The sequence below is a fragment of the Prinia subflava genome, chromosome 16 (assembly GCF_021018805.1).
Source record: "Prinia subflava isolate CZ2003 ecotype Zambia chromosome 16, Cam_Psub_1.2, whole genome shotgun sequence".
In the NCBI taxonomy this organism is placed as follows: Eukaryota; Metazoa; Chordata; class Aves; order Passeriformes; family Cisticolidae; genus Prinia; species Prinia subflava.
In genome coordinates, this window is record NC_086262.1 from 16,050,468 (window position 1) to 16,067,610 (window position 17,143).

At 45.0% G+C, this 17,143-nt stretch overlaps 1 protein-coding gene across 1 annotated transcript in view; it reads right to left on the bottom strand.

The window, feature by feature from the left end:
- Positions 1-17,143, bottom strand: part of ERGIC1 (endoplasmic reticulum-golgi intermediate compartment 1) — a 54,690-nt gene that overhangs the window by 35,157 nt on the left and 2,390 nt on the right. Inside the window, exon 2 of the mRNA XM_063413740.1 lies at positions 299-360. Within this exon, the coding sequence (XP_063269810.1) occupies positions 299-360 (62 nt within the window). The remainder of the gene's footprint in view (positions 1-298; positions 361-17,143) is intronic.

A 17,143-nucleotide genomic window follows, 5' to 3' on the forward strand; every position in this document is an offset into this window, starting at 1 on the left:
GGGCAAGAGATCTGTATCAGCCAAAGTCTGGGGATTGATACATGGGAGTGAGAGTGGATCGCTATCAGTGGCTGGAACTGGAGGCTCTTCAGGGCCCCTTCCAACCCAAACCACTCTGCGATGCCACAATTCTGAATTCACACAGGTTATTTCACTGTTTGATAGGCAGCACAAGCTGTCTCAGCAACCCTTTCCAATGCTTAACATCCCTTTAAAAAAATCCCTGCAGACAGAGAGGCCAAACAATCTTTAATTTTAGACCAGGGCTATGCAAGGACATCAAAAAGAAGTTACTTACTAATGGCCCCTGTGTAGGTTGGCTGTGTAAGGTCTTTTGGCACCTTCCTGTAGATGTCAAACCTGAAAGAGGAAAAGCACCAGCCATAAAACAGGTGGAACATTTCAATACATTTCATATCCCCACAGCGATGAATGATGCTGAAGTTTTTTCCATCCAGCTTTCCAACATTTTTTTATTAGGCAGGAGGATATGGGAAGAAAAACAAAACAAAAAAACCCTTTTCTTTTGTACAATTATGTAACTGTGCTCTGTCTTGGCTCCCATTTCCAAAGCACTTCCCTCCACCTCCCTGTTGTGGATCTGTGCAATCTGAACTGTGAGAGCAGCCAGGCAAGAAGTCATGCTGGACAAGTTTATAGACCACTGTAAAAAGAAAAGGATACTTTAGAGACTCCTGAATAAAGATGCCTGGCAAAAAAAAACCAAAAAACAACCCAGTGAAACGCAACCTGTATTGCCCCTTGTCATTTATATCCTGCAAAGCCAAAAATACACAACCCCTAAGTCAGTAATCCAGGTGTTGAGACAAAAAAACATCCCTTGGACATTGGATACAGCAACAGAAATGAACCCAACAGGTTTGTTCCTCCCCCAGCAAAACCCAGCTTAATATTAGACCCTTGTTTTGATTCAGTCATAGCTTTTAATATCCATAGGGCTCAGCTTTGCTATTTTAAACTCCCCATGGTTAAACTCTCCCTGCCCTCATGTGTTGGCTGTATTATTTCCTACCACCTTGTGCTCCTGCACGCCCAACCGCAATGCAGCTCTGACATCAGTTTTTCCATCACTCAATAAAAATTAATTAATGCATTAAAAACACCCACCCAGCCACCCTAAAGAAGGAAGTGACCGGTTCTCCCTCAAAATAGACTTTTTTGGATATGCCACAAGTTGGTGAGAGCTGATGCCTTTTCCAGCCCTGGAGAGGGCCTCTAAATTCCCAGTCTACACTGCACCAAGATGAGACACTCTGTGTTTATTCAGTAGCTCCTACTACATCAAATATTTTACTGGGAGTTTAAAAACTAGATCATTGTTCTTTTTAGTCTTAACTGCTGAGATAACCCTGAGGAACTGCATGAACAAACCAGCATTTGCCTTGCACGAGATCAGGAGGGCACTGTGCCTCACTCAGGAGCTGAAGCTGGAGGAAGGAAGGGAAGAGAGGGAATGGAGAGCAGGTAGAAAAATATTTCAGCTGCCCAGGCGAGTCCTGAACAAGCTGTGCCATCACTTAACACCCCAACAACCCCTGTGAGACACCTGACAGCTCTGCTGCACAGGAGCTGTGTTTTCATGACCCTTCTCACTGCTGCCTCCCAAAGAGAGCAGCACTATTCCCCAAGCAAACAATCCATGTATGGTTTTCCAGCTGCCCCCAGAACATCTGGAAAGTGCTGTTTGCATTCTTTCCACATCCACCGAGGCACAGGGATGGTGAAAGAACCCAAAGTAGCTGATGACATCATGGTCTCACAGGCAGAGGAAGCTGCTGCTCTCCCAGCCCATTAAACGCTGAGAGCTGGCGTCGTCTGGCCAAAGTCACAATAATAGATCAACAAGGCTAAAAAAGCTGAGAGAGAACCAGAGGGAGGCAGAGCACGTGAGCACCAGGAGCTGCTGAGTGTGAGCAAACACTCAGAAATAGGAAACAGCTCCAGGCTGGATTCAGTGAAAACAGCAGCGTGTGGATACTATAAAAGGAAGTTTGTTCTCACCAGCAGAAATATTTACTGGTGGTGAAATGATGGACCATCACAGCATTAAAAGAAAAAAAATCCCTGCTTTTTAAACTACTCAGTGGAAAGCTGATGTCATATGAGGCAGAGTTCTCTCCTCTCAGATTGTCATTTAATCACACAACACCACAAATTAACTTTTCCATGGCCTAAGTAAGCTTGGATAAGGCACAGACACTACAAAAAGTGCTCAATTAAGGTTTTATGGATGAAAGCAGAAGCTTGAAGGATGACATCCAGCTCCTGACCCAAGCAGGAGGGAAGGAGGGAAGGTGCACTAAGCCTTGCACAAGGATGCTGAAATGACCACAAGAATCAAAAGGACAAATTTGGGATAAGAGGCAAACACTGCTGGTTAGATTTTGCTCACGGATGTGTGATACCAGTAAATCCAAATGATCACCAGCTCAGAAGAAAAAGGACTGGCTGTGTGCAAGTCTCCTGGCAGAAAGAACAATCAACTGCTTGGAAAAGACACGTTCTGAGCTAGGAGGGTTCAGAGTGTGGCAAAGGAACAACAATCCTTGGAGTTCCAGGCAACTTCTCCTGAGGCATCTGATACTGGCCACAATTTATACAATTTTATTTCCTCAGTGTGACCCTGTTAGTGAAAACAGCAGTGGGGTTCATGCACTCAGAGAAGTCAAAGTCATCAAAGTTTGAGGAGAATGATGGAGATGGCACAGCCAGGACAAAGAGCCACCTTCTTCACTCTATTGAAACTCCAAGATAGAGGAAGATACGAAATGTAAAGGATTCAGTGGCAGCTTGAAAAGTGTGTTTGTGAGACACCAGAGAGCCCAAATGCTAGCAAAGAGGACAGAACCCCAAAGAGGGCTTCATTAATTACATGTAATTATAAAAATAAGTAAATCAAGAAAATGTCTCAAACAAATAGGAAGCTGACAAGAGTTATTGAAACAAGAGACCATAAGCCCCAAGAAATGAGATATTTGTGGCAGCTCCTATGAGACCTAAGGGTTAAATATCTGCCTCCACTAGAAAAACCTTTCTCCTTTTGCCACTGGCTCCTTGCCTACCTCCAGAACTGAAAGCAATCCCAGGAGAGCACTTACACTGTGCTGGGAAGAGAAAAGAACAGGATTAGACACCAGAGATGATTTGTAATGCAGGAGGGAGGAGGCAAAGGGGAACAGGTTTTACCTGCCCTCAGGTCAGACGTTCCTGCAAGCACCTGCAGTAAAAATTCCAAGCAGCCTGCAGGTTCCTGAGGCATTGCTCACTCCAGGAGTATTTGTACCCCGGGAACAGAGAGGAACCTTGTGCTCTGTGGCAGGAGCTGTCTCCCAGCTCCCTGCCAGGCTCAGAGCAGTGGAAGGTGTTGGCACTGCTGCCAGGAGAGGTGCAGAGGGGCTGGAGATGCCACCTTACAGGGCACAGACACCCTGTGCCACCCTGAGCCACCCTGAGCCACCCTGTGCCACCCTGAGCCACCCTGAGCCACCCTGTGCCACCCTGGGCATCCCCTGGCAGAGTCTGGACTCGTCTTAGGTGACCAGGAGGAACCTGGGTGTACATTTACAACTTCTCAGTGAACTCCCTGAACCTGCAGCTCGCTCTGCTTTAGGAAGGGAGGCATCACTTCACGCTCCCAGAGCAGGCACATGTGCATTTTCCACTGCACGTTGTTTATATTTAGCTTTTGGCGAGTTTCTTCCTCCCCTCAGAAAGGCAGGACTTGTAAGGCGAAGTTGTATCTTTGAGCTGATCAATTAACACCGTTTCAGAGTGGAAACAACAAACTTGCTGCTAGGAAAGTTCTTCCTCCAGGTCATACGTGTTCTCACAAAGGGAAGGCTGGGCCTTGCAATTCCAGAATATGAGGCTAAAGATAGAATTAGGCTGTCATCAGTGTAACAAAGGAATTTCCTGACACATCTATAGTGTCTTTTCTTTCAGTGGAGAGCTGGGTTGCAAACAAAGAAATAAAAAAAGCCCTTTTGGCAATGTCAGAGGTTGACTGGAACCAACACTCATAACTAACAGGAGGGAATGCTACAATACTTTTTTATCAATCTAAAAGTTGAAAGGACATGGCAAAAAAAATCTTCCTCACCTTCCTGGTGGGAATGTCAACAAACTGGTGAAACAGCATCCCAGAGATGAGCAGGGGTCATTGCCAGCTAGGTTCAAAGAGAGAATTCACAAATCTTTGAGTGATTAAGCCAGGTCTGGGGCAGCTCTCTGCAGCTCTCTGATGGACAGGAGTGCCACAGTCCTCCTGGAAAGAGCGAGGTGAAATCTAGATGACCTCAAAGGAGCCAAAGAAAGGGTGGCAGATTTCTAGTGCCAGTGAGAGTCAGAAGGATTTCAAAATCTGTACCTACACTAACATGGGCTGCTGCTACTCGGATTTTTTTCTTCAGACAGAAATATATCATAGAATCACACAGTGGTTTGGGCAGGAAGGGACCCTAAAGATCATCTCATTCCAAACCCAGCCATGGGCAGGGACACCTCCCACTGTCCCAGGCTGCTCCAGCCCTGTCCAGCCTGGCCTTGGGCACTGCCAGGGACCCAGGGGCAGCCACAGCTGCTCTGTGCACCTGTGCCAGGGCCTGCCCACCCTCACAGTAATTTTTTTTTTTATTAATATCCCATCTAACCCTCCTCTCTGTCAATGTGAAGCCATTCCACCCTGCCCTGTCACTCCAGGCTCTTGTAAAGTCTCTCTCCATCTTCCTTGTAGCTCCTTCAGGCACTGCAAGGCCACCATTGTGTCACCTCCAGGTGAACAATCCCAGCTCTCCCAGCAGAGCTGCTCCATCCTCTGCTCCCCTGGAGCCTCCTCTGGGTCTCTGCAGCAGCTCCAGGCCCTGGGGCAGCTCTGCAGGTGGGGCTCTCACCTGGGCAGGGCTGGAGGAGCAGCAGGGAGGGCAGAGGACCCAAACACTGCTGGTTTTTCCTGGAGTTGATGCTTCCCCTGCCTCCCCTGGGCAGAGGATGAGCTCACTCCCCCAGCAGGAGCTGCCACAGGCAGGGCTGCCTGCCAGGGCTTGATGTACACTCGAACAGGTTCATGTTTGGACCCGAAACGTTTCAGGAAATGAAGTAATAAATACATTATTTCACTGAAGATTTCCACACCTCCAAACAGAATGATCCTCCCTGACATCTCTGGAATCTGAAAAGAGCTTCTTTAACATCTCCTCTGTAAGATGCTGTGAAGTTTTTCATGAACGAGAAGCAAAGAATGTGAGGCAATCAAAAAACCCAACAACTTTTAGGCAGAACTAACTAGACAATGGTTAAATTTAAATGTCCTGTAGCAAAGGGAAACTCTGATACCCAAAGGAGTTCATATCAGAGAAGGAAAAACACTAATTCCTCCTTCAGTTTACAGCGTTTGCCCATCCCTCCCTGGCACAAAGACTGGCCATGGTACCCAGGGCTGAACTGCTCCCAAAATTACTGATGGCCTGTGTGGGGTCCCTGCAAAGACACGGCAGAAGCTCAGGAGTGAGCAGCGGTAAAATGGTTTTGTGTACCTTTCTGCAAGGCCTGGTTTTACTGATTCACCTGAGGGGCCAGGGAAAGGCTGTTTTGGAGCTCTTGGATTGTATTTTGGATTCCAGCTAATCAAGCAGAACTGTAACACATTCTCGTGTGGCACTTGGTCACAGAACAGAATTCAGGCACTGTAAATCAGCAGCAAAATGATTAATTTTTGTCCCTTTCCAGAGAGTAATGCTCACAGACAGGGGAAAAACAGCTTTGTTCTTCAGGCAGATTATGTTTTTCCCCAGGAGAATCAAATATTTAACCATCAGTCTTCTTTTTGAAGCACACTGGCTCTGTTGTAGGTACTTCAGCACGTCCTGAAAGTCAGAGCACTCATTACAACAAATTACATTTTTGATGTCAAAAACGATTAAAAAAAAAAATAAAATAAAACCCCAACCCATACCATGGCTGACATTCCACTTTTAGCAGGTCAGTGGTGGTGTAAATACACCATTGTCATCTTGGCTCAGCAGAAAGGGTCCGTGGCTGTGATTCAGCCAGAAGAATGTGGGTGTTGAAACAACACTCGATTCTCCACCTCCCATGGTCACCAGCTCGCAGAAGTGACATCTATTTTTCAGCAGATACCATTTGGAGCTGAGATCACCAATTCCTGGTGACATTACTCACTCCCGGTAACGAGCCCAGTGTGAACAACCACCTTAATTTTATTACACATCAGTAGCTTTGAGATCTCCTTGAATAAACGAGCCTGGTGCTGCTGAACCAATTTGTTTTACTAATAAAAAACCTAAAGTGACTTGCAGGGACGACACATCTTCCAGCAGAAACAGAACCTCACGATGAAGTTAATCAAACACCTGGCAATTCTACAGCACCAAACTACACAAAGGGGGAATTATCAAATACAGAGAGAAAAAGTCAACTTTGAGGGAGTGGAGTCTCCCTCGCTGGGGATATTCCAGAACTGTTTGCATGCAAAAGGTTGGACCAGTGTGGTTCCTTCCACCCTGGGACTCTGTGATCCTGAAAAAAGGGTTTAGGGTCAGTAGAAATGCCATCCCTGATTGTTTCCTTCTTGGTAAGAACCATGACTTCCGTGAGAAAGAGATGGGCTGCAGGTTGAAAAAGAGAAAGGCAAGACAACTGTGACACATAGACATGGAAACAAAGAATAATGCACCTTTCCAGGCTGAGATGGCTTCCTGGATCAACAAAATCCCTCACTCAAGGGCTGAAAACACAGCACAAAAAACAAAGAAATAACAACCCCACTCTTCAGCCCTTCAGTGGGAGGCTGATTTGGGCAGTACCACTCAGATTCCTGTGGATATGCCCCTTCTCACACAGAATTTATCTGTCTGCAGTACAATTAATTCACTCCCAAGGCAGGAATAAGTCTTTTCACAGCCCCTTTGCAAACATGGCTGTCACACCAAAACCACTCTCCTTTTTTTGCATTTTTTAGGCAGTGCTCTCTGCTCTCTAAACTGAAAGAAGACTAAGTTGGCCTTTGAGGAACTATTTCATGCCAGAACTGTTTCCTTGCCACTGCACAGGGAATACAAGCAGGTTAAAGCCGTTACCAAATCTTGTTTATCCTTCTGCTCGTTTGCTGCTAACGCCCCTCCCCATTTATCAGCAAGGAGCTGCAAACTGGAGATAAATTCTAGTGAAATATCGTTTCCCCCATTTGCCAAGTCCTCCTTGTGGAGAGCGTGGCTGCAAACCTGAGATCTCAAGAAGCCAAGAAGGCATGAGGTCACTATTTCTCCACACACACACACCAATTCCTGACTGAACAAAGAGCTTGCCTGTTCTTTACAAAGTCCACTCATGACATACTCACCACTAAAGCCAGCTACAACGTGGAGGAGAAAATTCCTACCCTTACACACTGTACTTGTCATCTTCCAGAAATGACACACAGGGCAGCCCATGAAGACATTAAGTTTTTAAAAACTCACTCTTGGGAAAAAAAAAAGGAAGAACGGGTCTTTTTTGTCAAAAGGAGATAAAGTATTCTGTTACACTTGTTTTCTTCTTCAGGTGGACAGAAAAACCGCTGCACTGTGCATTTCTGAGAACACCTATTCAAAATAACAGTCCCAGATGGCTTTTGATGAAAATAACCCCAAAAAAACCTACAGCACTGTGGGAGATTACACAGAGGGCAAGGCAGGTGCCAAACACAGCCCTGGACAGGCAAGCCTGTGCCAGCATCCATTTGGTTTTTGATAAGAGTCACTCTGAGGCAGCTCTGTCTGATAACCGGCTTGGAAACATCCACTGCCTTTTCTTTGAGAGCGTCCTAAACAAATTCATTTTCAGGCTACATCCCTCAGAATTACACAAGCCTCTCTAATTACTTCATTAGATATCAGCGAATCCAGCCAACTACAGTTTCTATTGAAGTGCCTTTAAAGAGACAAATCATCCTCAGCTCTTGAGGATGTTTTCCCTGGAGACAAGGACATAACCTTGGGATTTGTCACTTGATGCATTTCTGTTCTTCCTCGTCCCATTTCCTATCTGCTCCTTGAACCTTTGTGTTGTTTTGCTGCGTGCCAGAGAGCAGAGATGGATGGTCCCATCCCTTTGTTTGGGCTCCCCACAGGAGCTGGTGCAGGACACCCAGCTCTTCCCACGAGCTTTCTATAACTGGCTCTGTTTTGAAGTTTGATTTCACGACAGAGGAGCTGCAGTGGCAATTCAGGAAACCAAGGCAGGTGTGAAGCAAGAGGGGAATGAGCAGCCACAGCCCCACTTCAGGAAACACATCTGGGTGCACATGAAATGAGCTGGAACAATGGCTCTGAAGAGCCTCCCCCATCCCACCACACAGATTTGTTTCCTCACATTCCTGCTGCTCCCACCTCTGGCAGACCCTTTCTAGAGACAGCAGAAGAGTTTATGGACTGTGATTCATTCAGTAGCTGCTACTCTTAAGGCTCTTAGCAGAGACACCAATTACAGCTGAGAATCCACTTTGCATAAAACACTTCATCATTTTTAAGGGGAACATGGGAAGCAGAGAGAAACTTAGTCATGGTAAATATAACTTGGATTAAGTCCATCTGACATTCAAAGATGACTGTGCACAAACAGACTCCCTTTTCTCTCTCCAGGAACACTTCAGAGGAGGTTGGTGCTACAAAGGGGAGATCAGAGTTTAAGCACTCTGACATAGAAATTTCCCTTCTCCCCTTCCCCAGATCAATGCAGCTTGGAGGGAGAAGAGGAGGAAAAAACCCAGGCCACATTGGTTATTTTCCAGTGAATTCAGGGTATCAAAAGGAAGCTCTGCCTGCTGTCAGAGCAGGATCATTCAGGCTGGAGACACAAATGGAAACGCCCCGGCTTTAATCCCCAGTGGTATTTCTAGAGAAACCTTCCCACCAGAGGCATGCTGCTCAGTGACAAGGAGCATTTCTGTGTGCTCTGCCGACCTCTCAGCAGCTTCCCTGGTCACCTCAGCAAAGCCTGAGCATTAGAAGTGCCCCAGAGAAAATCCTGGCTCCCTCCAGGTGGGGTCTGTGACCAGCCTCTGGAACACTGCGGGGTGGCACTCCCGTCCTCTCCCCAGCAGGAAAAATGTAAATGTGATGTAAACCAAATTCTCAGGCTGGAGCTTGTAGATCAGGAGTGGAGACCTGGAGCTCGTGGAGCAGATCCAGCAGAGGCTGTGGAGCTGAGGAAGGACCTGGAGCATCTCTGTGCCCAGGAAAGGCTGAGGGATCTATTGATCTATTGAGACAGACCAAAAAAAGAAATAGATGAGGCTAGAAAAAAGAGAAGAGAAACTAAGATGGCATAAAGAATACTCCAGGGTTACTGAATAGAGATAGATTTTAAATTTAAAAAATCCAATCACTTAGCTAAGAGTTTCCAAGTTGTTTAACAGGCAGCAACTGTTCCTCTGTTTCCTTGGGTCACTGCTCCCAAACAAGGACTTTGGGACAATTCACCCCAGCTTTGTCAACAAAGTTCTGGCCACCAGGAGCCCAGACACCCCCGCTGAGGAGCACAAGCCATCAGTGGCTTTTCTCCTCTTCAGAGGCCACTTGGCTCTAAATAAAACCAAGACACAGTCTCACTCCATTAAAGGCAGGCAGGTACTTCTATCAGAACACATTTTTCTGGCTTCAGTCCCTCCTACAAAGCACATCCAACACTCGTGGTGAGATCCTGAAAAGCAAAGCTGTTACTTTCTGTAGAATGGATAAATCTAAAGCCACCAATTTAGCTTTCAGTGTGACAGCTCAAGCTGAGGGAAATACAGAGGCAGAACAAACAGCACAGCTGTGTCAGGTTTGCACACACGGCGCTCTTTTGATTAGCAAAATACCATTTACTTAAAAAAATAAAAATCCCAGACGTCTGCCTGAAGTAGCTGGGGGGAGTTTTACTGCTCACAGTTGTTGAAACCATCCCTAGAACTCCTGTGCCCAGGACCAGGGATAAAAAGATTAACCTCTTTACTTGTTAAATTGATCTTATTCAGTGGTGAAACAGCTGGGGTGTGCAGAGATGGCCTGAAAGATCCCATTCCATGTGCTTAAGGACAGAATATGTGAAATAAACGAGTAAAGATGGCCCTGGAGAACAGCTGGGATGTGGGACACAGGACAGGACACAGCTTCCCTCTGCTCAGTGACCTGAGAGGGGCTGGGGAAGGGACACAGCCTGCCCAGCAATGCCCTGGGCTGGATTATGTGCCCCACATGCCTGAGAGCTGCTGCAGGAAAAAAAGTCAGACCTGCCTTTTGGAGCAAGTCTGTGAACTAGGAAAGGGTGGGTTTTAATAGGGAAGCATCAAGAAAAGCCTGTCCTTTTAAAGCAAAGCCTCTCCCACTTGACACTAAAACGGTGGTGAGTTCCAATGCTCTCTGCATTTTCAGTTCCTGTGGTCCTTGCTGTACCTGTGCTGGGCAAGAATATCCAAATTTGCTCCAAAAACCCAGCAAAGAAAGAAGAATCTTGACACATAGTAAATTCATTCTAAAACAGGTGAGGAAGCAGAGCTGCCTTATTCTTACACCTTAGTCTACACGTGTATAGAAAGCATTAATTTCTCTATTTTCATTAAGAAAGATTAGTTCAAGATTTTATTCTGAAATCCTTTCTTTAGCTGTTTTTCTTCCCCACCCGAAGACAAGTGTGTGTTCTGACAACTGCAAGAACACTTAGCTCCTACAACCCTGCACAGACAACAAAATCAATCACTCTTCTCCCAGTCCAACCAAGTAGGTGAAATCTGCTTAAATGAACGGGAAAACAATGGTAGGAAGTCAGCAGCAGGGGCAGAAAATAGGAACTACTGACTTTGCGGCCTTCATTCTGCTAATTCTTTGTTTAGATGACATTTCTATGTTTCCTGTCTGCTGGCAGATGAGAACATGATGTGCAGAGAGCAGCTCAGGACAGCTGTGGCTGCGATCCCAGGGATGGGATGAGCAGTGGGAGCCCACAGACCTGAGTTTGTTCTCTCCTGGTGCTGACTCACTGTGTCATTCCCGTTCCACTCAATTAAACCTTTCTTCTTCAGCTCCTTCACCCTGCACAGCAGCACCTGGAAACATCTGCCCACCTCTCCTCCACCATGTGTGAATCTACAGATGGGAAAACTGGAGATAGCTGAAGCTAAACTAGCAAAGCTCCATGTTCCATCAAGTTTAAATATTTAGTATTTTAATTAATTAATTAATTAATTAATATTTAGTATTTGTATTTAGTCTTCTGAGCACTTTTTTAGCACTGATTAATGAACAAGAATTTACTGTGGTTGTGTGGGGAAAGCATTTGTGTGAGTTCTTCCATTTTTTTCTTGGAGTGAGAACTAAGTGCTTCCTGGAAGGTGAATAATATTTCCAGAGGAGGATGGGGTTCTGTGTTCTACCTGAAGGAATGGCTGGGGTTGTGCTGGGGGGATTTTAGGGTGGATATTAGGAAAAGGTTCTTTCCCTAGAGGGTCGTGGGGCACTGACCAGGGCTGCCAGAGCTCCAGGAGAGTTTGGGGATGCCAGGCTGGGATTGTTGGGAGGTCTGCAGGGCCGGGAGCGGATCACTGACCCTGGTGGGTCCCTCCCAGCTCAGAACATTTTGTGATTCTCACTCTTTGAAGGTCTGTACAAGGAAAGCAGCAGGAAGGTGGCTTTAGGAAAACAAACTGGATGTGCTCTGCAAGAGCCCAGCCTGGTTCAGTACCGGGAGAGCAGTTTGTGAACAGTCCTGATGGGTTTGTGAATTGGGACACAAACTTCAAAACGTGTGCAAAGTCAGATAAGTGATCCTGCTAATCGCAGTTTCACACAGAAAATAAACACCGAGTACACAAACACCAAAGCTTGGCCCCGAGTGTGAGCTGGAGATGCAAATACAGATTCAAAGCCAGACCAAGAAGCCGATACTTGTAAACACCAAGCAGTCATTAACACATTTTATAAGATTAACACCCTCCTAACCGCAGATAATGCACACATCATTGAGCAATCAGCCAGTCCTCATTTACACACAATGGACATGAACACACACCGCAGAGCCTGAGCTCCACTGGACAAACTCAAGGCTTCAGAATTACACTGGAAACTGCTTAATCCTCAATTATTTTGTTATGAGAAGCACCAGACAGGGAGGTGGAGGGGCTGGTGTTGAGTTTTTAAGTTTATCTGGACTGCAGGCAGGTGAAAACTTCAATTTTTCCAATGCTGTATGACTGACTTCTCACTCACAACATCACACCAGTTTTAAGGACCTTTTCTGACCTGCTGGCTCTCCACACTTACAAACCCAGGGGTGAATTGCAGAATAGGTTTCCTTGCCAGCCAGCTCCTCCCTCTTAATTCTAGTTCCAAGAACATAATGAAACTACCAGAGGAAGTGTCTGAAACAAGGAGGAGTACTGAGAACAAGAAAACAAGGTTAGGCCAGGAGGACTGTCATTAATTATATAATCCAGCCTTGGGGTAAGTGGACATTTAGGGAAAGGGGCTGAGAGAACCTTGGAGGCACCAGCCTGAGCCCATTATGTCATCTGGCCCGCTGGGTACTTAGCAGGTACAGCCTCTGCACTGGGACAGAAAAACAAACCCATTTATTTCTAGGACAAAACACTTCCAATCCTCACAGCAGCTGCTGAAAAAAAGGCACGAAAATTCACAATTCTGCTCCCACTTAAATTGATTCCTTTCCAAGGAACCAGTTCTCTTTTCTCCTCCCTTGTGCCCGCTCTGTGGTTCTGAACACCTTTTTGTCAACCATCAGCCAAATTTTGTGCTTTTATTCTTCCAGTGCATATCAAGCCTGTTCTCTCAGGAGTATACACAGCAATTGTATTGCTGCAATATGCCAAAAGGTCAACTTTTTTTTTTTTAGGTGACACTGAAGGATGGAAGACAGGAAGCAGTACATCACTTTTTCCTTCAAAATAAAACGTTAGGCTCAAACACATTCCAAAAGCAATTAGGAGGAGGAGGAAAGTATAATCATAAATACTCAAAGATGGAGTCTTGCCAGCAAGCATTTTATTTCCTTTTAGGCAGTGAAGCAGGTGTCAAAATGAAGGATGGAAGAGAAATGTATTTTTAATAAAGTGAGCAAATTACACTCCGCTTCATCAAAACAGGAGAAAAGTGTCACAAAGAAAAAATGTTCAAGTAAGGGGACTGGTCTTTACCTTGCACTGCTGAACACCTTGAAACAAGATCTGAGAAGAACTATTTTAAAATCTATTTAGAACTATTTTAGAAATGTGCAGGTTTTATTTGGGGAAGCTGCTTTCTGGTTTAAGTCCCAGCTGCACTTGCTCAGCACAAAAATCAGAGATTGGTACTCAGAATTTTACTACAAAGAAGACTTACTACTAAAATACTCAGGCATTTCAGTATAAGGACGATTTTGTAGATTGTGGCAAGGCTGTGGTTAATTTTTTGGCAGACCAAGTTTTCCATTTCGAGAGCAGCTGGCTCTGTACAGGAATACCTAGACATCACTTCAGGGCTTGTGCTTGGATGGAAGACAAGAAAAACAGATGATTCTCCACTTTTTCGTGCACTGCAAGACTATTCTTTCCTCACCTCCTCCACCAGCTGAACTGCACGCCTAAAAAATCCAGCAGCACACTTCAAAACACAAGCCCAGCAAACACACAGAGTTCCCAGTGCAGGCTGGTGGCATTGCCTCAGCTCTGTTTACAGTGTGATTCAGTCATTTTCACAGCAGTGAACGATGATGGCATGAAGGAAGCATCTGTGCCACCGAGGACTGAACAAAGGAGGACACTTAAAGTTCAGAAGGAACAATGCAAAACTTTCCTACAAAGTCAGACTTTAGTATTCCCCTACTTACTCAGGAAAAAAAAAGTCTCCACTCCAGTGGTGTTTGAGAGAAATGATGCAGGAGGGAGACTTGGAAAGAAATATTTACACACATGCACACCATTATAATCAGTTATTTGTGGCACAAACATCAATAGACTCTGTCTGTGCAGCTCTGCTCGCCCATCTGACTGCTGTGACTGCAGAATAATTTCTCAGGTGCCCTCAAAGGGCTATTGTAGAGCCAAAGTTAGTCATGGCACTGCCTGGCACCAGCTCCACGTTGGGCATTACGTAAGGTGGCAGCAATAGCATTGGAAGGGTTGTTTACCAGTGCCATTGCACAATGGGAACTGGAACAGGCCAGACGTGGCTGCAGGTGGGGTGGAAATGCAGTTACTGCTGAAATGAGCTCAGTTTGGCAGAGCACGGGGCTAAAAATGCCAAGGTTGTGGGGCTGGACTCGGTGATCCTTGTGGGTTCCGTCCAGCTGAGAATATTCTGGGATTCTATAAATCTGTAAGTACCCAAATCAGAGCTGTGCTACAGCCCCTGGACATTCATTTAGGAAGTGATGGCTGCCAGCTCAGTCACATCCAGGAATTGATGTTTTGGAAAAAATCATTGCAACTTTACTGCTCTTAGCAAAGGGAGGATGGTTGGGTTTCAATCAGACTGAGTTGTGATGGGGAATAGACAGACTGATGCTCACACTTGTGACCTGACACAGTTGTGAAATCGATTCCTGACCAGATTGATGAGCACAAACCCGATTTTAGGTGATTTCGAGTCTACGGAGAAAAATCTTTTCCAAACTAAGCAGCCCTCGGACACCTCCTCATTCACTCGTGAGCTTAAGGCAAGTAAGTTGATTTTAGCCTTCAGGCTTCAGAAAAGAAGGAACAAAACTGTCTTTCATGGTCCCCCCATTTTTATTTTGGTCAGGAATCAATTTCACAAAACTGATTTGTGTCAGTTCACATGTCTGAGCATTGGTTTGTCCATTCACCATCACAGCTCTTAGGTCTAATTTAAAACCAAACACACTCCCTTTGCTAAGAGCAGGAAGATTGGAGTGTGTCAGCTTTGGTTAAGACTCAAAAATTCCATTTAAAAAAATCCTTGAGGAACAAAAGTGAAGACCTGCCTGTGTCCCAAAATAATAAAAATGATCCAGAGGTCTGAATCAGCACACCCACACTAAAATATCATTTATCACAGCCATGCCAAAGAACAGCTGACAGTGGGGGCCTGTCATACTGTACAGATGGAATAAGAGCTTTTGCCTTCCATTCTAGATCAGCATTTAAATCTAAATCTTTTCCAAGCCTGGCTCCTTTCCCATGACCTCCAAAATCCGGGTACAGCTCATTGTTACTTCATACAGGTTATCACACTGTGGAAACAAAAAAAACAACCAAACCCCAAAACCAAACAAGGAACAATAAAAAAACCCTAATGAAAACATCACAATGATTAACTGTGGGAAATAAATTCTGAATTTCTCGGTTACACATAAAAATAAGGATTCACAGGCATTTGCCATTCTATGCCAAACACCTGGCCAGGGCACAACTGTGAATTACCCAGAATTAGAACAAAAACTTGATCTCAGAGTGGTCTATTTTAGTTTTTCTCAGTGTAACCAACTAAAGTGACCACGATGTTTCAGAAGTTTCAGTCTCTTACAAACCCATCAGTAACTCTTTTATGCAAATAGGCAGGTGCAAAGAAAAGCCACCAGAGTCAAGAGAACTTGCAGCAATGCTTCTCTCCACCGTGTCCACCTCCATTGCAAGGGAGTCACTCCATTTTTACATCTGTAATTCTCATTTTTGTGCCATTCTCAACTCCTGAGCAGTTTGAAGTCCCAGCCCAGCTCAGCCTCCTCCTAACGGGATCACACCACGTGGGGACCCTCCTGCCTGGCTCACAATCACCTCTCAGGATGACCCAGGCTTAGAGTTTAATCTAATTATGATTAAAACCACCCTCAGAGGCTGCAAGTGTGCAGGTGACACCGGATCTTAGAGGCTCCAAGGGGAAATACCCTTCCAGCTCCAGTGAGAAAACTCAAAATCCCCAATCAAACACACACAAAGCTGCTCTGCTGACACAAGTTCTAAAAACCAGGAGATGGGCAAGAAGGGAAAAATCTCTCTCTTTCAGCCAAATGGGTGTTAAAAAAGAAAGAACCAGGCATTCTGGAAATACAAACTGATTTAGCAGTCCTGTAGGAGGGTTGGTGTCTTGTGACATGCTCTGAACAGACCTGAAGGCTCCAATCTGGAAGCTGAAAATTTGGTTCTGTACCAACATCACAGCAGGACTGAGGGGATTAATCTGAATGAAAGGCTTTGAAACATGAAAAGCACTAGGTAAATACTGAGTATTATTAAAACCCTAAAGATACTTGAGACAGAATAATCATTATTCATGTGAGAGTACTGTGAAAATACAGGTTTATTTGTGAATTAAATGCAGTTTGTATGAGGAAAGGGAACCACTGATAAGCCAAGAAAACAGAAGTCCTACAGAAAATAAAATTGTACAAGAAAGTACAGGTAACAAACCAAGCTACTTCTATATCAGACTGACTGATGGAGACAACTTTCAAGAAAGATTTTTAAGCAATTTCAGTTCTTCAACCTAGCTAAGTTTAATACAGAGCAAAGAGATTTACTTCCTATGGAAGTAAATAATTTTTTTGGCTTTCAGTTGGTGAAGAACAGGGACATTATTGGCTCTGGGCTGTTTTAATTACTTGTCATTTGTGTCTCCATCATCTCCAGATGAGGTTTGGATTCCTCTTTGAGCTACTTTGGGTGGAAATAGAGCTCAAAGCCCAAACTTGCAGCTGGTCTGCAGTGCCCCTCTCTACACCTGGTGCCAGCTGTCACCTTCCTGCCACCCTAAAATATCAAAAATAAAGCTCTAAGAAAGAGGAGGATCCAAAACCAACAAAACCTCGCCTTCCCAACTGTCCTTGGCAGAGCAGCTAAGGACAGAATTCCTTCAGATGCAACGTGAAATCTGTGGTCTCCAGAAGAACACTTTACACATGGAATTTTGGACTCTAGAAGATATGCAGAGGCATTTCTAAAAGTTTTTTAACCATCCAAACCTTTAGTCACACACAGGCATGTAAAAGTCAGGGTACCAAAGTGCGCCTGCCAAAGGGAACATCCAGCTGAAAGCTCTGAGAGAAAAACCTTGTAATTTCCACGGTGAAAATGTCATTTCTTCATTCAGAAACTTACTCAAGGTGGTGACCTTATTTCTCCAAGAGCCTTGTATTG